This window comes from Nipponia nippon, unplaced genomic scaffold (genome assembly GCF_047370975.1).
Source record: "Nipponia nippon isolate SJK-2023a ecotype South Korea unplaced genomic scaffold, ASM4737097v1 scaffold_9, whole genome shotgun sequence".
Taxonomy (NCBI): Eukaryota; Metazoa; Chordata; class Aves; order Pelecaniformes; family Threskiornithidae; genus Nipponia; species Nipponia nippon.
The window spans coordinates 38,655,422-38,676,644 of NW_028262413.1; the positions used below are offsets into that span (position 1 = coordinate 38,655,422).

A 21,223-nucleotide genomic window follows, 5' to 3' on the forward strand; every position below is an offset into this window, starting at 1 on the left:
ATTGTTGTTTAAATATCCATACATCTAGAACTTTTGCCCTTAAGGCCCCCCTCTTTCCTAGACTCTGTGAAGCATTTTTCCCTATGCCTATGTAGTACTATGCCCTAGCCTGTCTTCTGCTTGTAACAGTTCTTTTTAAGAGAAGCTTTTTTTCCGTCATATCAGCATTTCTCTGAACCACTTCCCATAGTTTTTGTACTATTTCTGATTTCCCTCATTTTACATACTGAATAAGTAACTTTTCCTAAAAATTAAGGAATATCTTCCAGGAAATCACAATCCCATTTTTCCATGAAATATATCTGTGATTATAAAGCTCTTAGATATTGCTTAGCCAGCATATACTACTAGCTACAACCTATAACTTTTGCTTATATCTGAACTGAATACCAGTCTCTTTTTCAGGGTGTCTCTACCAAATCATTAACACCTGGACCATTCAAGTTGGCTCACTAATCAGGTTTTCACCTTGTCTATGTCATTGAGCAATTAGGCTATGAAGTTGAATTTCCACAGAGCATTTCCCACTTGCAAATTCTTGTATTACTTCAACAGAGAACATGGCTGCTACCCTCGGGTTACAAGCAGGGTAAAAAAAAAAAAAAAAAAAAAAAAAGGAAGTTGTAGACATATAGCCTTAGTCAAGTTCTTTATCTAATCTAATTTTACAGCTAACAGCCACTCCATAATCCATTGATTCCCCTCCACAGTGACTTATTTTAAACTCCTTCTTTCTTTGCTTCTGGTTCACCTTTTCTTAAAGCCGAAGATTAGCCAAAGCGTTCTTTCCCTAATTCCATGCTACACTAAGAGGTTGCTTTAATATCTTTTACAGAACTGCAATTTCTTAGTTTAGGCCTTATTTTCTCACCTGAGATCTCTACAAATGCATCACTAATTTAAGCCATACCCAATTTGGTTAACATGTGGCTGCCTGTTTCAATTAGGAGGAGAAATTGGTGCTGAAATCAGGTGCCTGTGGTGTAATCGTGTTTACTTGTAAAGAGCCTGAAAATGCTCTTTTCCTAGACACAGGTGGCACCAGATAGCATGGTAATTGCAGGCATCTCTCAAACATTACTCAGTCCAAAAACCTGGAAGGCCTTCACCTTACAGTTTGTTTTCCAGAGCCGGTGTTGACTGGTGCTATCCCCTTTGCTTTCTCTTTTGTCTCTTCTGCCTCTCCTTTACAGAGAGTCCTTTGTCAAATAATAGCCAGTAGGAGTTCCTTAGCTCATGAATATGTCTGCCTTTACACTTTGTTTCATAGTGGTATGTAACTAACAGGGGGACAGGGATTCCTTTCTCCCAATTTATAACATGAAAATTACTCTGAAAGTTCTTGTATTTTTTGCCATTGTCCTCTTTGCTATTATAAAGAAGTAACTATAACACACTCTGGAAATGCCTTTCCCAACCCAATAAAAATGCAGTAAGCACGGCAGTGAGTAACACCGAGAGCCCTGCTGCAGCCAGCAAAGGTTATCTCTAAACTGCTTCCCAGGTCGACGCATAAGTTTCAGCTGCATCACGACTCCCAAGTGATCTTATGGCCAGGATCGAGCGGCATAGCGCAGAGATTATCTTCCCCAGAATCTAAGCGTGGTCTGGAAGTGCTTTACCAGTGCAGACATAACCACATCTCATATCAGCACATCGCTGATACGCAGTCCGTTAAGCATACAATGAATCCATCCTAGACCAACCAAGCAAACAACGGAACCATTCTTTCAGCGCGGCCCTTCCTAGCGCATCTGCTCCTCCGAGGGGGGACGGTGCCTTTCTCAGCCTCCGGCAGCGGGCACGCAGCTACGGAGTCAAACCACCAAGCGGGGTTTGTTCCCGTGTACAGCACCAACCAGTCACGTTCTGGACCACTGCAAGAGCTTTCATGTGTTAAAAACTACAGTTTAATTGGGGTGTATAATAATAGATCTGAGGTGAATGAGCGCAACGAGAGATGCTACATGGAAACAAGAAATGAGACCTCTAAGGAGAAAATTGGAGCCGTGTTAGAAATAAGGCTAGTCAGGTGGAATCAGAGCGCCAGCAGGCCTTTTGGCGCTTCAGCAAGGATCGTGCAACCGGGAGGACGCCCGGGCCGTAGCCCGGTGCCACCGGCGGGCAGGGACGCCCCGGGCCGCGCCTCCCCGCGCGCCGCCCGCCCTCCCGTCCCCGCCGTCTCCATGCGACACCGCGGCGTGGGCGGCTTCGAGCGCTCTCATTTGCATAACCCCGGCAAGTGGCCAATGGGCGGGCGACTATGGTTCACGCATTTGCATGAGCCCCGGCGGCGGCCAATGGGGCGGCAGCCGCCGATCCCGCTTGGCAGGCGATGTTCCCCTCCGCGCGGGGCGGCGGGGCTGTGGGCGCGGGTGACACAGCGACAGGCCGGGCGGGCCGCGGGGACCTGCCGGCCGCTCGGCCTGGGCAGCGCCGCCGCCTCGGGCAGCCGCGGCGGAAAGATGTCGGTGGCGGGGCTGAAGAAGCAGTTTCACAAGGCCAGCCAGGTAAGGGGAGCCGCTCCCGGGGCCGGAGCGGTGGCAGAGCCCCCGAGGGGGCTGCGCTGCTGATGGCTGGTTCGCCCTGCGCCCGCTCCCGCCCGCCCGCCGCAGGGCGCAGCCGGTTGCTCGACCTTCTCCGGGGTGGCGGCATCGCTGGCACCGCGGGGAGTGTTTCCTTCAGCGGTGCCTCTGGGTAAAGCCCCCTTTATTAGTGGCTCCTGGCCTCTTGGGTTGATCCTTACAAGAGAGGGTTGCCTGTTTCCTTCTTTTGCTTGGGGCTTCGGGTCTTTCTTTTAGTTACTAATATTTGCTGTTTAACGCTGGGTTTGTGTTTGTACTCTGAGGCCTCAGCTAAAGATGCAGGCTGTAGGGTACTAGCTTTCCCCTGAAGAGTTCAGTGTGTTGTTCTTCCACAAACTACTGGTTTATGATCCTACCTTGTCCTATAGAGGGTATCCCATGTTTCTAGAGTTTTCCCTCCTTTTCTAGATGCTGTACTCCTACCTTTTCCTGGGTGAACCTTCATCTTCACCTGACCCCTTTCTCTCCTCTTTTCTCTTTTGTACTGTGCTTCTCTTTAATGCTTGCGCTGATTTTTCTTACGAGGGAAACCCCTTTCTGTCAAGCAGGTGGACTGGTTGCGCTACGTAGCACGAGAGCGCCGACCCGAAGCCCCGCGTTGGTACGGCCGCTTCAGGCAGCGGCGGCAGCAGTGGGATTCTTCTCACTGAAGGTGTTTGGAAGCCTCAGCTGCTTTGCTTGCTTGTTCCAAGCCTGACAGATCTGTGTTTCTGTTGGCTCTCGTTAATGATAACGGTAATACTGCAAGTAGTGTCTGTAACCTGTTCAGTCCAATCGGACAACTGCTCTTGTCTTGGTGAGAGTGGGAAAAATAAAGGTTTGTTGAGTGCTTAGCAGTCGTCTTTCTAGGTCCTCCTTCAGATATTTGGCTTGTCAGCAGCCCAGAATGTGCACTTTGTTTGGATATAGAGATGCTAAATATTTGTATCTAATGTTTATTTTCAGTAGTGTTCTGTCTTTCATGTTATGTACTGATCAAGAAGCAGAAGGTACTTAGCTGAGGAAGTTAGAGAGGTAACCACAACAAGGGCTGTCTCATCTAGCAACTGGTAACAGTGCAAGTTGCTTAATCCTGCCCAGATGTCAGGTAAACATTAAAAAAAAAAAGGGGGGGGGAGAGGGAGGGGCTCTGATAAAGGTAGCAGTAATGGCAAAAAGGAACAATAGAATATTTTGAAGTTGACTGTACTTTTATTGAAAAGTTGAGGTATGACTTCCAGTATTCATTAGAGTAAGGAACTGCGATGCATAACTCGGATAGTAATATTCTTCTCAGGGTGGGTCAAAGGTAAAGTTTCCGCTTATTTTCAAATGCAGGACTGAGCAAGGAATTTAAAGTAAGTTTGAAAAAGTCTCTCTTCAGGGAAAGAAATACTGTTTAGTAGGAAATTAATGTGCAGGAAAAAAGATACTGGAATGGGATTTATTTTTTTTTTTGGTGCTTGAGGAAACACAAGACACTTCGTAAGAGCTCATTCTGCAACAGTTCAGAGAAGATGTTGGGCAAAGTAGTAATGGAAGAAAGAACAGAAGAAATAGTGTGTGTATATATATAGTTGATAAAAACATCCAGGTTTAAATAATGTATCTATTTATCTCTGACACACAGGGACGCAGTCATGTCCGTACATATAAAGGTACAAATGAAACAGTTGAAACTTACACAAATAAAGTAGAACATGCAAAATGGAAATATTTGCACTCTATCTTTTAGCTAAATCCTTTTACGATATGCTAAAACAAGCAAATGCAGAGCATGAAAAAGTTTTTTCTCAACAGAACATTTGTTAAATCTCTAAGTACTGTAGCATCACTTAAGGAGACATATACCTTTGTGTATTGAACGGATGAGAGATGCCAAGGGTAACTGTTAACAGCAGAGACAGGCATTTCTTGTGGGAAGAATGAAATTAATTCCTTTAGTGTTCCCAAAGGAGAATGGGGGCAGATGACAAAAACTGGCAAATTTCCCAGAGGACATTGAGGAATACTGAAGGGAAGGAGACTTGTGCCAGGACATGTGATTAAGGAATAAGAATAATATTTGAAGGCTGACAGAACCTAAAGACAAAAAATCTGAAGGATGAAGCAAGTGGGTTAAGACAGTCTGTATTTAACAATTCATTCAGAAATGTGAATAAATACCAAAGAACTGACGAGATCCATATATTTTCAAAAGATACTATTTCCATGCAAAAATACTTCTATTCAACTGAAATAAATCACAGTTCTAACTGAAATATAGAGTAATATAAGTATATAGTTACAGAAAGATTAAGTAAAACAGAATATATGGAGTTATTCTATAACTTTGCATATTGTAACTGAACCACTTAACTGTTGCAGAACTGTTTTTTGCAAAAGAAATGCATTTTGGTTTTGTTTTTGTAAAAAAACCTGCCTCTTCTGTGCGTCTTTATGTACAGATTTTGTGTTAACTAGCGGTGATCACCTTTGTGCGTAGGCTTAAGTTCTAAGTTTAGAGAGTCCAGGAAAAAGCAAACAATGCTTATGATTTTTATACATGCAGTTGAGGTTTCTGGGATGTTTGTCTGGTGTATGTCAGCTTGGTTTACCTAAAGTTACAGTTAAGTAAATATGGGTTTGCTTTATAAAAGATCAGCAGCTAACTTTTTATGGTTTCTAAAGCCCTCACCAAAATCAGGTGTGACATGCTTTTGCAGACTTGGTTGGTGTAGTAAATCCATTAATTCACAATAAGTGTTCCTGGTGGCTTTCTCCCAGAATTTTTTAACCAATTGTATTTTTTTCCCCACTGAAAATGGCACGTGTGTATAGGTTTTCACCTAAGTATCTGGTAGTGAGATTCAGAAGACAACTCTGGAGTTATAAGCATCTGTTGGAATTACTGCAGTAAATTCTGCACCCCAGAGTCAGTGGCGTTTTAATAGACTATTTTTCTATATATTCCAATATATAAAGCTGTAATTCTGCTCCATTATTGGCACCCTAATAATTGCTTCTTCTGGCATCACGAAACTGATAGACCCAAAGCTTACATATAACCCAAAGGTTATATATCTGTTATGTAATAGATAATAGCTTTCAGGTACACTAGAATTTTCTTCACTATGCTTCTTATTTAGGTTATAAGTTTAAATTGAAACACTCAAGTGGACTGGAATGAAGATCACTTCCATTCTGTCCATTTAATATCAGCGATGATCCCTTGAGTATAACTCACTTGACTAATGAAATACCAAGCAGAACCTGTGTGGTGTCTTACCACCTCTCACTGGTGGGTAAGTGAGGGCAGGCTGTTTCTCAGAGCTGATTAACTCATGTGCAAGTCTCATGGAATTCAGCTTTTTTTCTGTTTTTTAATGTATTTTCAAATAGAATTTTTTAAATTAACCTTCAGGGAGTTCTGTTCGTGATGAAAATTTGTCTCCTGTCTCTTTCAGCCTCTGACATATCTTATCTGTTTTCCTGTTTTCGGTTTGAAACCTTTTGATGTAGGTGGGTGTATCTCTGCCTACTGTTTTTGCAGGCCGTGTTCTCGTGGTGGTTGTGCATGTGGGATAACCCAGATGGTGGGAGGACTACATCTTCTGATGCATACTGGGAGTATTTTTAGAGTGGTGTTTCTGTTTAGAAAAGCAGTAAGCTTAGAGACTGAATAAGAAAGCCTTAATAGGCAGCAGATGCTATTATGATTTCTGCTATGCTCTAAAACTGCAGCCAGGCTAGTATCGTGGTGTAAAGATATGTGATTTTTCAAAGCAGTTGGAGGCTAGTGAGCTGAGAACCTCCCTCCCTTAGGGTGTTTTGAAAGCTCAGCCATGATGCTGGTGTAGGAAATCTGCTGTTGACCTTGAATTCACATGTTTTGTGTTTCTCTCTCTCTCTTTTTTTATAGATTAGTTGTAGCTAAAGTCTGTGTATAGCAGCAGCCTCATTATCAACAGCTTATTCATAGTGTATTTCTTAGGCTTAGCTTCTCAGCGATAGTAGAAATTAGTCCTTTTTGGAGGAAACATATGACTGCCAATTATTGTGAATATCTTATTTGTAATATAGGCATCAACAGTTATTGTTAGCCTATGCAGACTGGTTTCTTAAACCTTCTCCTATTGTCAGTGAAGAAAGAGAGGCTCCAAGAGAGTGTGAATCGGGAGCTGTCTCTGTTGTCTATAGACAGAGCCTAAGGGTGAGCAGATTTCTAACCAAAACAACCAAAATCTGTTACAACTTTTTTGCCTTCTGAAAGTGATTTAACTTAGTGTAATAAAGTATATGCTCTGTGCTCTCATCTCTTACGTATCCTGAATGGCATTTGTCTTTTCCAGTACTGCATCTTTTTTTTAGCAATGTTTTTAAAGGCCTTTTTCTATTTTTAATTTTTTTTTAAACTTTTGACTGTCACCAACAGTTGCAGGGATGCTGCTGCTTCTTTTCCAGATTTCTGCTTTTACTCCTTGATTTATGTGGCATTTTGATCCAATCTGTTGGAATGAAGATGAGATCAGAATCAAGACCTTCTTGTTCCCCAGAGAGAATGAGTCTTGTGATTGGGTTTTGTTGTGTGGTTTTGGTTTTTTTTTGTTCTCCTGACTATTTTTCTTTTCTATTACTTTGTATTTGAATGATACTAGCCTAGGCATAATATTTAAGCCTTTTTTAAAGTCTGTGTTGATATTGAGTTAATACACAAAAACTTTATGTACACCAGTGCTTGCTAGCACTTTGGTGCACTTCGGTAAACTGAGGAAGAGACAAACTTTATACAAAGAGAACCTGAACTTCGCAGTGAGACATGAAGAGAAACTCTTTATTAACTACATGCAGGTGTATTTCCTTCCTGGGACTATAAGCTGTTATCATACAATCTGTTAGATATACCGTCCTTTCACATCCAGCCTGAATTGGGCATGATGAATCCAAGACCTTAGTAGAGAGAGAGAGAGCTTCTATCCTGTTCCTAGTTTTTATTAGATAACTGGATGTATTCTTTTGCAAATCTTACACAATTGTGGGGGTAGGACAGTGGTGAAAAGGATATTAGAATTTAGTTTATTATCTGAGATATTTTGAAATGGGTAATTATACATGTTTCAGAAAGGAGAGTAAACCGTCAGCCACTGGCAAGGACAAAAAATAATATTCCTCTATTGACTATGTATATGTAGGTATCTAATTAGACAGTATTGTTTGTCTTTACCTGTGTCGTGGCTGGAGACTGTTGTTATGCAATCCAGTAATTATAAAACCATAATATAGGTGATACCCTATTCATCTTAAATTCCTAAAATGATGTGAGGAGAGGCTGAGGGTTTGTGTAAACCTTTGAAGACTTGTTGGTTCATGGAGTATTTAGGGGTTTGTTTGTTTGTTTCTTTTTTGGTGGAAAACTTGGTGCTTGCAAAAGAAGTCCTTACTTTGCACTTTCTTTCAAAGCAAAATTATTAATAAAAGGGAGGGAAACGTGGTCCTGTGGCAAAGAGCAGCATGAGTTTTGGGGGGGGAGGAGGTTCAGTGGGGGGACAGTAATCTGCACTTCACCTTTCTTGCTTTGGCATTAGTAAGGCTAGCCCGCTCACGTGGCGGACTTCTGGTTGTGCAGCCCACGCTGCTGACACTGAAGCTTGCTTCTTCCAACCAAAGTACTGGGCTAACAGGTAGGAAATAGGAAGACAGTTCCTTGTGGCATGAAGGTCGTTTTCAATATTAAAAAATACGTCTGATGGAGTTGGGAGGAGGGGGAAACTAGCTCTCAAGATTTAGGTTTACAGTTATATTTACAATTGTATTTATCTCCTGCTAAGCAGCCTGTCAGTAAGGCATAACTTAGAAAAAGGAGGAAAAAGAAACTTTGAGTGCTTCAGTCAGCATACGAATTAGCAGAAGATGGCAATCATATGCCTCTGCAACCTTTAACAGTGCAGCTCTCAAAGCTTGCAATAGATGGATCATAACGTGAATTGGGAATCTAGCAGAGATGCAGCTACAATTTGGAAGGAGGTTAGTTATATTTTACACATAAAATATTTATATATAAAAATCTGAATGGCATTGCAACAGAAAATAGTATAGCATAATGGAATGGAAGCTGAACTTTCTCCTTGAACGCATCTCCTTTTATAGATTCTTGGCTTTGCTGAAGAGTTTTGCACAGGCATCCTGAAAGTTCGAGTGAGAGCTGGCACTCCATCCTTAACTCATGCTGTTGCCTGAGTCATTGCGGCACACGCTGGGTAATATATTGCAGTGCAGTCTCTTGAGAATCCTGCAATGCTGAAAAACAAATAGACAAGTGAAGCACAGCAATAGCATTGCATTGATATTTTCTTTAGCATCATTTGCTAAGCCTTACTTGAAGTTGCTTATATATCTTGCACAGATACATTTCTACTAAGAAGTTGCATTCCTGTACAGAATTTGGGACAGGCTTTGTAATACACATACAGGAGGAAAAATTCTGCGTGGTTATACTGATAGAAATCTGGAATGACTCAATGAAGGCTCTCATACACGAATGTGCAGCATAATTGCATGACTGGGAGCAGAATCTGGCTTATAAAACCTCAGTCCAAGTGCTTGCTTCCTATTAAGATGAGACAGTTGTATATATTCAGTGGCACAATATAGCTGCAGTTCCAGAACAAACTATTGCTGAAGAATAGAAGTGGTGTTTATATAACGTTTTGCCTGTTTTGCCATCCAAACACCAACGCTTTCTGCAAGCATACATGCAATTCCAGTTACAAAATATGTCCTGTTCTTCATGCCTTCTGTAAGAACCTGATAAAACTCAAATTTTGTCTTGTAATGATGTTGTTAAGAACAAACTGCTTCTATTTATGTTAATGCCACTTTTCCCCCGGTATATTGCGATAGTCTAATTCTATACTGCACTGTGTTCTCTTTTTTAGTCTCTTTCCTGTTTGTGGAAAGGAAGCCACTGCTGGAGTTTTATGACTAGTTGAGAGTTGAAGATGCAGGTTTTGACAATTCTTTTAACAAGTCCAGCTAGAAAAGGGCTAATCAAATGATAGATTATACCTTAAATTCTATTTTGTAGAGCCCTAGTGTCCTATCACTGTGTACATGTTTCTATTATTGAAGTTATTAAGAGTTTGATGGGAGAATATACCAGTTAATTTCTTGCAACATCTCAAGTATCAGCAGCTGTGTATGTGAAACACAAAAATAACTTGGCCTTAGCTGCTTTCTATTCAAAGGGCAATGCCAAGCCTCTGATGAGAATTAATTCTGTTTCTGTACTACCCTAATTAAATTACATTTTTTGATACTGTACCTGTGTTTAATGAAGTGCAGCGACTGCAGTGGAATTAGCCTGGTTTGGAATTGAACAAGATTATAAGAATCCAGGACTCAAAGGAAATCAAGGGGTTCTAAAATTCCGTTTTCTATGATTGGCAGTGTCTCTGTTCTTGTGCACTCAGGTTACAGATCTAAGGTGAAAAAGTGGGGAAAATTTTTTAAAAAGTGTTGGTTTTTGGTTTTGGTTTTTTTTTAACCAAGCAAAAAAGAAATAAAATATTAAAAACAAGTGTAAATGGGCCTAGGTAGTAACAGCTCCTTTATTCTCTTGTGAATGCTGTGCAAATACAGGTAGGTCTCACTGTTCCCATTCTTTTTTTTACAGATGCAAATAAATAAGGTACTTGAAGGTGATGTGACTTCAAGGTTAAGGAGCTGGTCGGTGGCAGAACCGAAAGTAGATTATGTGTTTCCAGACTACAGATGCAATGTCCAGTCATTAGAAATTCTGCTTTTGAACTTTGTTGGCGTTTGAAAAGATGTGTAGAACGATGTCACGTTCACTATGTTGTTTTTTTTTTATTCTCCTTTATTTTGCATAAGATGTATGGATAAATAAAAAATGTAGATATGAGTTTGGATTACAACTTCTGCATAAATGTGGTGTAATTCTACTGACTCAAAGTTCAGCAGGGCTGAACATGGTATTTTCACTTAACTTTACTGTTTTTAATACCCCTCTGGAACTGGCAAGCGATGTTTTAGAACCTAGGATTTTGAGGTAACAACATCTCCCCAGCAGAGAATAAGTGGGGGAAAAGAATTTGCTTAGTGCCATAAATAAGATGTGGGATTGGAGGTCAGAAAGTCATTGTTTTGATTCAAAATTGTGAATTTCCCTTCCGCAGTCCTGTTGAGAGAGCTAGAAAGTGAAATCTGGTGCCCGTGCCGTCTGCCCGGTCAGAGAATGCCATAAACATGGGAATGCTTTCTCTTTCCCGCAGAGACTGTAGCACCTGTCAGCTTGGCTTCTGGGGCACAGTGGGTGCGTGCATGGTGGGAGGGGAAGAAACCCTCTTAGAGTAAATTATTAATCAAAGACTATAACTTTTCATCAGTTCAGAACCAGCAGTTCCAGTCTGCTGTCTAGAAATTCCTTCCAAAGAAAATAATAAAATTTTTAAAGACATCAGGAATTCTGCTTTTGGTGTAAGCTGCTTGGATGTCTGCCTGGAGGCACTGGAACATAGCAACTGTTACAGCTTTAGCATCTGAATACTCCCTACCTGGTTTTTTTCCCCCTGTAAATTGTAGTGACACCTAAAATTACTTTGGTGGCATTGGAAGTGGGGCTTTTGTTATTTGTTTTTTGCTTGCTTTTGCTGGGGGTTGGGGAGAGCAATCAAAACTTCTGCGCTCCCCTGGTCTGTCCTACAGCTCTCCGCATGTTCAAAGACCACTGACACTGTTCCTCAGTGGAACTTTCCCTTCCTTGTACTGTTTAACGTACGTTTGTGGTAGTGTCTGTCGCAGTATTTTGATTTAATGGGAAGGAAAACTTCTGTGGTCAACAGTAGGAGAGAGGCTCACAAGCATAGGTGAATGGTAAGCTTAGGCAGGAAGCTTATGCAGAAATACCTTCATATTTGAGGAAATATTTTGCAAAAGAGACTCCAAGTTAAATATGTCTTCAGTGGATACTTTCATCGGTAGTTAAGCTCTATAGGTTTTTCTCAAACTGCACGCTTGGTATACTGCTTTCGTTTATTCTGAGTGGGCCTGGTACAGGAGCACTACTCGCAAAGGGGCTGAAGGTGCTTAAGCGCTCATAAACCCAGAAGTTGCTCAACTGTCAGACTTGTAAATGGTTGATGCTGGAGTGTGGCGGATGGTTGCCCCTGTGGGTATGTATAGTACTGACAGATAACATGGAGAAGGTACTCCTCCTTTGTACACCTGTAAGAAGCAAGATGAAACCCAGTTTGGCTGCTAGTGTTTGCGTCAGGAGCTTCTGTGCCTGATTTTTTCAAGAAATTGGGTATGCAGTTTGCAAACCTTTTCTGTGACACGGATTGGGGAGAATGTTTAATTGTGTGGGGAAGGCTGTCAGAAAATTACGATAATTGGCTTTGGCTACCTGAATGAATATACCATGAAGAAAGTTGGCTCTTACTTTTAACTGATTTATGTGAGCTTTTTGTTTTGTTTTGTTTTCTTCCAGTCTCTGACCCTTTGTTTTCTTTGTTCCATTTGCTATTACACACGCAATTTCTTTTTAGAAGTTAGTTGTTCCAACTTCATCCTGCCATTTAATATGCTCTCTTGGAGAGATTCCTTTGTTTACGTTTGTTTACATAATGATGTAAAACTATTTTAATAATGCAAGAACTCAGACTATGTTTTCTACTGAGTGTATTTTTTCTGCAATTCCCTCATACGCTTAGAGGGAGTATGGCCTTTTATATCTGCAAAATGGATCTTGCATGATTTCTAGAAAGTACATATCTATTTCTTTTTTTTTTTTTTTTACGCATTAGTAAATTATCTTGGGTGTTTAGTCAGTAAGATATTTTATAGGGTCATAAGCTATTAATATTTTCTCCATTTAGGTATTCTTGGTTTATAATGATGCATTTTCATTGAGATAAACAATAAAAAATAATATTCTGGATCTATTTAGGTGGTGGGGAAAAAACCCAAGCGGTTTCCATTTGAGGTCTTATGATTCCTGGGATTCGTCAAAAATATATTTGGGACATGAGAAAGCTTTTGACTAAAGGCTTAGTTCAGTCCTCCCACTGAAATCAGTTGAAGGAGACAGTGAACACTAGAATTTGAGGTGAGCAGACTATCACATACTAGAAATATTTTCTGCTTTTTGCTTTCTCAACTCTCATCAAGTTGCTTTGGTGGAATCACTGAGCCCCAAAATAGTCTGTAAAACAAGGATGTAAATAAGGTAACACAAATGGAAAGGAAAACAGAAGCATTCACAATTACAGATTTGGCCCAGCCTAAACGTCTGTCTTAGAGTGAGGTGATCTAATTTCCCAAAGACATTGTATTCTTGTTTATTAGTGTGATGAAATCTATGATCTATGTTCAAAAGTCAGGATCCCATGGAGTTATCTAGTATAGAGTCATGAAATTACCCACCGAATTGTCTACTATAGAGTCATGAAATTACAGCTGTGTCCGTCTGGCCGAAGAGCTGTGGTCTGCGCAGGTCAAAAGAAGCAGGTGTTTGCAAAGTTCTGTTGCCATTTCTGGTTAAATGCGAGGTCTTTTGGATGTGACTTGTTTGTGGTAGAAGAATATTTTTCTTGTTTCCATCTTTTTTCGGAAGGTGGAGCAAAGGACTTTTTTCAAGGTCGTTTTAGTTTTACGCAAAATCTGGTCAACAATTTGAAGTATGTCTATATTTTTTACAGTTAATATCAGTAAAACCTTGAAACGCATTGAAATTTAGAATGATAGTACTTCCATTATTATGTATATATATAGTGCATATATAACCTGTATTTCCTCCCCCACCATCTTTAAGCCTTTGGACAGAAAAACTCCTCATAGATAGCCTCTGCCCAAAATATATTTGAAAGACGTTCTTAGAAGGCAAAAAACCTGCCCTTCAGTTTCCAGACTTATATGCCTGAGCAAGCATTGCTTGTAGAACTGGAAATTCACTGTGTGGAATGACGTGTGCCCTGAGCACTGCTGCCCTGGGTCGCTGACTCTCTGTCAGAAGCCTAGGCTGAATGACGTGGTTTCTTTGAGATATATTCGTTGCTTTTTTGACATTACCTTTGTGGAAACAGTCTTTAAAGCTTCTTCATTAGTTATTGTACTTCTGAGCTCCAGTCAGATTAGTGCGGGATTGCAGAAATTAAGCCTTTCTGTGTGTGACTGCACCCTCCTGCACAGAAGACAGAACAAGTTCAGACTGAGAAGTCTTGTGCTATTGATAGCTTGCATAACAGATTTGTGACTTTGCACTTAGCACCTCTTTGTCTATCAGCGCATCTGGGGAGCAGCCAGAAGACTAGTACAGCTCACTCTATCTGATGAACAAAAAGTTCATTTATACAAGGGGAAAAGATGCATATAAATATAGCTGCTCTTGCACAAAAGTAGTAATGCTTCTGGTAATTGCCTTTTTTTTTTTATTATTATATCAAAATTGTATTTGTTAAGAAAATGAGGAAATTCCTTTGTAAAAAAAAAAAAATAACAAAGGTGAAACTTTATGAACTCATCTCGCCAAGTGTTGTCAATTTCTGTGATATTTTATTCAAAAATACAGAAAATTGGAAAAATTTTAGTTTTTGAAAAGCCTAGTTTCAGGTGGAAGAAGTTCATTTATGAAGATTGTGGGTATTCTTTTGGAACATTACTTATTTTATGATCCAAAACAGTAACTGCTTGCCTTGTTAATCACTTTTCATTGTGTATCATCTAAGTTATTCCTTCAGCAGATGTTCAGTTGTTGCCAATGTATGTGGGACTGAGTAAATTTTATGGTTTGTTCATCACTTGGAACATGTAAAATACACCAAACAGACTATCTTTGCATCAGCACTTTGGTGTATATGAAGCATTGACACTAATTCTAGTAATGCATATTATTATTCTAGCAGGTGACTGAAATAAGTACATGGTCTGGCCAAAATTACTGTTCTAGATTGGTGCAAAAGAAAACTCCGTTTTTGTCAATTTGTCAGTTATTTTCTAAATTTAAGTGACTTGCATATACAGAAATTGCAGGTGTTGTTATGCCACTTGTAATTACTACTCAGAAAATACTGCTGTGCAAAAGCCTGTCTGTAATTCTTTTCCTCTCCTAGTATTCCTGGAAGCTTACATCTTTCTGTGTGTTTAAATTAATGCAGTTACAAAGATGTATTCAGTGCATTCACAAGGATTGCTCAAAATAGTGTTGAAACATTATAAAAAAAAAATATTCGATTGCTGTATTTCCATAATGCAAAAAGTAACTGTAAAATGTATTAGGTACTGCAGACATTGTTGGAACTCCTGTCAGTCGTGGCTTTAATTTACGCACATCATTCTACATGGCACATCTTAAAGGGGTTGAAAAATAGCAAATCTTGCTTTCTTTTGTACTTTTCCAAGCAGCGATTTCAAATTTTTCAGAATTCTGATTATGTATATCATGAAATTTAGAGTTGTATTATTAATAATGAAGAACACATTTCTATATGTATATTCTTAAATCTTGATCAAACGTATATGATGATTAAAGGACCACATCTACTGCTTTGTTTGGTATGAAGAATGCAGGAATTGTGACACTTTGGTTGCAAGTGAGTTTGTTAGCGACTGAGATTTGCCCTTCAGTGATCTCTTCAGCTGTGGTTAAAGGTTCCTGTCTCATGGGACTTGGCATGTTTTGCTACTGATGGATGTACTGCCTTTTCTGTAGGAATTTCTTGCTGTAAAGCCACGTCCCAGTTCAGAGGAGGACAGTGCGTTTTGACCTCATTTGCACTAGTGCTTCAGAGCTCATTGAGGATTTCTGCAGAGGTCTCTGTTGTTCTGTGTGTAAATTATGCTGGGAAAGTTTTTTCCAGTTTTCTCTATTGTTTATGTAAAGATGGAATTTGATAAAGTTTGATAACAATGAAATACAGACAATTCTGTGTGCACGCTGAGGAAAGTTCTTTTCTGTCCCCATGGATGAAGTCAACGGTGCATTTCTGCAGTGCTGCTGTTTCCACTAGAAAGAATTGTGCCTTGTGGAGATTCAAGACACTGCATGTCTGTCTTAAACCGTGGCTGGGAAGCCCTACTATCCACAACTGCATTTTAGTTTATGGTATTGCATGTAACAATGTGTTGCTGCCTAAAACCACTAGCATGTTTTGAAATGGAGTTACGAAAATAAGGCAAAAATGTACAGTGACTTCCTCTCTGGACTAGTCACAGTGAACGCAGTGATGCTTGGAGTTTTTCTTTTTCTATTAAGTGAAAGAAAGGAGCATGGATTATTAAAAACTTTCAGATACACAAGACTGAAACTTGTTCCATTTAGGTTTTGCAACTCATGATGAGCACAGGTTGCATTAGCAAAGAGAATAAGATATCTTAAGCCCTTTTGTTTTTCCCATGGGTATTGTTGCTAAGGGCCTCCCATGAATCGCAGCAAAGTCAGCAGTACTGCAGAGCTGCTGGGAGCATACTGTTGGATTTTTCAAAATATATGAGTAATGAGACTGTAACACGATTAAAAACTCTGGTGCTTTTGTAGTGGACCCAGGAAGAGGAAGCAGGTTACTTCACAGCGTTCTGATGCTGAACATTAACTTAAAGGCTGTGAAAACTGTCAACTAAAATGGCTTAAAAAAAAAAAGAAACAAGCAAACAAGAAACGTCTCAAGCAGAGGAGGTAAAAATCTTGTTGATTCAAAGGGAAAGTGTGCAGTCCATGTGCAGCAGGAGCAGGTGTATTGCCTTGAGTAGCAAGTAACAGGGACTGAGTGTGTGGCAGAAAAATGTAGGTGTTTCACAGTGTACTAAAAGCAGTGGAAACTACAGGACTGACTGCTCAAAAAAGTAGGAATGATGTCACTTACAGCAAAATAATGTGCAGTAAAATGTAAGGGGTTGTCAATCCATTTTATAGTGACTTAATAAAATCCACAAGGCTAGTGTAAGTGCGTGCTAAAAACTGTAAGCAGTAGTTTAATAACATTGAAGGCCAAATCTCTAACTGGATTATGTGGGAATGGGATTCCATAAGAATTATTGCCTGATGGAAAGTAGTTTCTGAAAGAGCAATAAATAGAGATTATTTGTCACTTTTCATGCATGCAAGGTAGACTTGCTGATACACATTATGCTGAAGTGGTGATGAGCAATAGTATGCTGATGTGGGGAGAAGTTAATTCTAAACCACATCAACCAAAAATCATGATTTTGACCATCGGTGTATCTGGCTGTGTACAACTTCTGTTGGCATTCGTCTTGTTCTGCTTCCTCTGTACGGCTCGCTTGTGGCGCTGCAGTGGATGAGCTTGGTGACATTTTTTACTGATAACTGATTCACTAAAACTGTCACTTTAAACTATGGCACTGCCAAGACAGTTTTTACTTTAGATAAACACATAGTTGTGTAGTAACTTTTAAAAACTAAAAATGGTACTCCTGACTATTTGCAGCATATCTTTTAGTATTCACAGCTCTTTAAATTCTCAAATTTAAGACTGTTTAACCCAAATACACAAGCTTTGAGATTAAAGCTGTAATTCACTGTTAAAAGTGCCCACATCTTGTCTATGTTATTTCCCCTGTGGTTGGTCTGTATTGGCGCTAAAAAGTATTTGCCAGGTAATTTCTAAGACTCGTACTTACTGCTTGTGGTGTTGAATGTGTAATGTGATAGGCTTGACTTAAGTAAAGATGATGTAAGTGTATTTTGACTTTATAGAAATCGGAATTAGGTCAGCCCAAAACCTGAGTAAAAACCCCTGACGTTTTCCTGTCCCTTGCTTTGACGGGGCGCTCTGACAGCACTTGTGAATAAGTGATCTTTTCAGTCTTGCATGTGGGCATTGAGGATGTGCTTAGGGCGTAAAGTCGGGAAGAGATGGTAGGTGCTTGGTGTGCTGATAAGGAAGCCCAATGTACTCAGCCTTAAAACAAACAAACAAAAAAATTGAACTAGTTTTAGACCACAGTTGATTTTTATTTACATGGATTTTCAATGAAGCTATCTAATAAGCAGAAATCTCTGGTCATGGAAAATGCAGGAGGGCAACTGGATATTCATGAATTATGCAGTGCAGTTAAGTGTTTTCAAGAAGAAAAAAATACTTAAATGTTTTAAGGATTTTAATTGCCTATTCTGCACATGCAAGCTATGATGTCTGTGTTGACTGATCTCTCTTATCTGAAGAACTAGGATTTAATTTTTTGTTTCAAATGATGTAAAAGGAATAACACTAGCATATGTTACCTCAATAGAAAAATGCTGCAGTTGGCTGTTCTGTAACAACTCTTACCAAGTCAGCCTTCATACCGGACCCAGCCACAGGGTAATACACTGGGCTTTCGTTCCATGAAGCCTTGAAGTATTTGCTCAGCTTTACATCCATGGATAGGTCTGGGACTCTTCGTGTAGTGAAAGCTGGCTAGACCCCCTCCTGAGGTCAGGCCTGTGCTGTAATCAGTGATGTATTAAATGTTAGCAAGAGCCAGTGGGAGCCATCTTGCCTGAATAAGCTAGGGTAGTTTAACCTGAGAAAAGAGTGAAGGATCCATTTTCTGGGGTTAATTCCAGGGTATTGTGCTGGAACTGGTCAGATAATGTTCTGGGAACATGAAGTACGATAGATTCCTCTTAGAAGCTATGAATCGGAGTAGTGCGCTCTTCCAGAACTATGACTGGCAATATCCCAACACTTTCTAGAATAAGGCAAAGCATAGATTTTCACTAGACCGAGTGACAATTGCTAGATGTCATGTGAAGAGGACAGAAATAAAGAGGTATTGAATGGACAAGGTAATGTGAAGCTTAGTTTAGGACAGAGAGGTCATTAAAGAAGTCAGGCTACCTCAGTGGATGGTTAGATTGGTTTTTGTATGCATACCTTTCCACTGCATATGCGAGTACTGTTTATGGAATTGGCTTTAACAGCTGGATGCCATAAGACTGAAGATGCAGTTGCACAGCATCTTGCATCACCCTAAATCTAGGCCATCGTAGCCTCTCTCTACCCCCAGAGTGAGGTCGTGCCCACTTCCTTGAGTCAGCTCTGACTGCTCGCGTGAGCACACGCTGAGCTGACAGAGGCAGCTTATCCACCTGAAAACCAACCCAGCTCAAATGTGTGATTAGCTTTCAGGTGGATTAACTCATTGAAGCAGCTCACAGCGTAGGCGCACGAGAGCTAGTACCAATGCAAAGGAAGTGGTGGCAATGTCTCGACAGGGATGAAAAGGATTTAGAGAAGGCTGAGCAGCTGTGGAAAAATACCTTAATGAATATTAGAATGTTTTGTTCACATTCAGAGTAGAATAAATCATGCTTTCCAAGAGATTTGTATCTCACTGATGTTTTGAATGATTAGCCAACAAGAGATCTCTGCTACCAGTTCTCCCTGGGTTTAGTGGTGACTATCGTGATTATGATAATTATGATTATGATAATAATCACGTGAGGGCAAACAAAGGATACAAAAAGATCTATCCATATTCCAGCAAGCCTGTAGTCCAAACAGGACAAATGAGTGGTTTAAGTAAAATAGCGGTCAACCTGGATGTGGGTAAAAGGAATGTTCCTGGTGAAAGCAGCACCTCGAGCCGTATAACCTGCAAATCCTTTGAGTGATAGGGCTCACACAATGCGATCTGAGAGTCTTTAGTCCGACTTCAGTGGAAAACTGAGAACACTGTTGGGGGGGAGGGGGGGAACCTACATTTTCTGGGTGGAGGAAAGAGGGGCCTTATTTCAACTGTGAGGAGTATCAGAGGAGGGAAGTTCTGCTCAATTAGATTAAGGACTAGTGTGACAAATGATGTAGAACAGAGATACAAGTGAGGGTGAAGTTGTAAAAGGATGTTAGAGGTCGCAAGAGGCAAACTAACCAGTAAAAAATGAATGTGGTATAACTTTTCCTGTTCTCTCAATGCTCTTTGGGCAAAACAGAATGTTGTAAGGGACCGCTTTGACAATTACTTGTTAGCATCTGTTAAAGCAATCTTTAAATTCAATCATGAGAGACGTCTAGTGTAGAAACATCATAAATCACACAGGGGTTGCAGTAAGTAAGAAGATAATATGGAAGGTCCTCATATTACTTGGAAAGGAAGTCTGTAAAGGGGGTTATTTAAATCTCTAATTTTAAGGGGTTTGTTTTATAACGTAATCGCCCTTTCTCATCTTCACAGTGGGCTTATATGAGTATGTGAAAAGGAAGCCACACCTTCCTTACAAGGACAGAGAACAACTTTAGAAATAGGGATTGTTTTAAGGCCAAATCAGGATTGTATTGCTGCCAAGTGGATTTTTCACCAGGAGCTTGTGGAGGGAGGAAGAAGTGTTAATGTGATAACAGCCAGTGGAACTCACTCTGCGGGTAACCTGTTCACAGCTCTAGCTCCTCTCCGTGCAGAGTAAAGGGGACGAAACGTTGCCCAGTTGCTATACCTGGGACAAGACGCCTGAGGAGAGGCAGGAGATGGTTCTGGCAGGGTACGTACCCAGCGCCGAGCCTTGCTGCTCGTCCTCTGTCACCCTGCAGAAGGACTGTCTCTGTGTGATGCACCCACTACCCCCGCTTGTCTGCAGTGCTAATGCACGTGCTGTCTCGGTGTTCTGGCTGGATAAGCAAGTGCCAAACAGATCATAGTTTGGAAGAAAAATCCCCAAATTTTACTTTTCAAAGAAATTCAGAATGTTTTCTTAACAAACGTTTGGAACTGAGTGAGGAGTCAGTGAAATTGGAAAAGTGAGGAAGGATATGAACTAAAGATTTTTTTTATTTCATTTTTTTTTTTAAATGGCCCTTTGGTGGCTTTACACTTCCGTTTTTAGGATATGCTCACTTCCACAAGCAGCAAGATTTTAAACAGATTAGGGAACAGTATTTTAGATTTGTAGATTGAAATACTGAAGTAAAAGAGTGATTCTGTCTGTGTAGATCTTTATGGTTCCATGTGTATCATCATCCTTGGCTACGTGAAATCTCAGATCAATGAATTTGATTGAATTTTTGTCAGAGACTTCAGTGTAATCGGGCTTTCTTATTAAAAGCACTTGAATCTTCTCTTCTGAAAAGTGGACGGTCTTGACTCTCACACTTTATTACATAGTCTTTTAAGTAGGCTTGCAGAGCAAATAATGTGTCTGCATCTAAACATTTAGATAGGATCATTTTATTACATTTGAATTCTTATGAAGATGTTTTCCTTTTGAGATATGTGCGATAGTGATTACTTTCAATTTACCAATTGATAAATGCATGTGTAGGCATCAGTGTAGAGTTCTTTGGGAAACAGTGGAGGTTTGTCAGGAAAGTGTTCAAGGTTTTGCAATACAAAGTAGTTTTTGTTGTACAATGCATGTGCTAAAGAATAGCTTCAGCAGACAAGTTTGACTAAAATGCTCAGTAATACTGTGACGTGTCACCGCCTGGTGCGAAATGAGTCACTCTCTATAGAAATGCAAAATCGCATTATAGAGTCCAGAGTCTTGTACTTTATTTGTATATGGACAAGAATGTCCTTTGTTGGTGATTCTGTTTTTTGTCAATATCTGTATGCATTTAATTTAAGCACATAGGCACCATGCTGAGTATTGGTGTATACACCATCACATGCTAATGATCTGTTTGACTTGTATCATTTGCCTCTGTTTTCTATGGGTTTGGTATCTT

The 21,223-nt window shown here is 40.1% G+C and overlaps 1 protein-coding gene across 1 annotated transcript in view; it reads left to right on the top strand.

Moving 5' to 3' along the window:
- The first annotated feature begins 2,323 nt into the window (after positions 1-2,323).
- SH3GL3 (SH3 domain containing GRB2 like 3, endophilin A3) overlaps positions 2,324-21,223 on the top strand; it is a 57,262-nt gene continuing 38,362 nt past the window's right edge. The window contains exon 1 of the mRNA XM_087743285.1: positions 2,324-2,510. Within this exon, the coding sequence (XP_087599411.1) occupies positions 2,466-2,510 (45 nt within the window). The 5' untranslated portion in view covers positions 2,324-2,465. The remainder of the gene's footprint in view (positions 2,511-21,223) is intronic.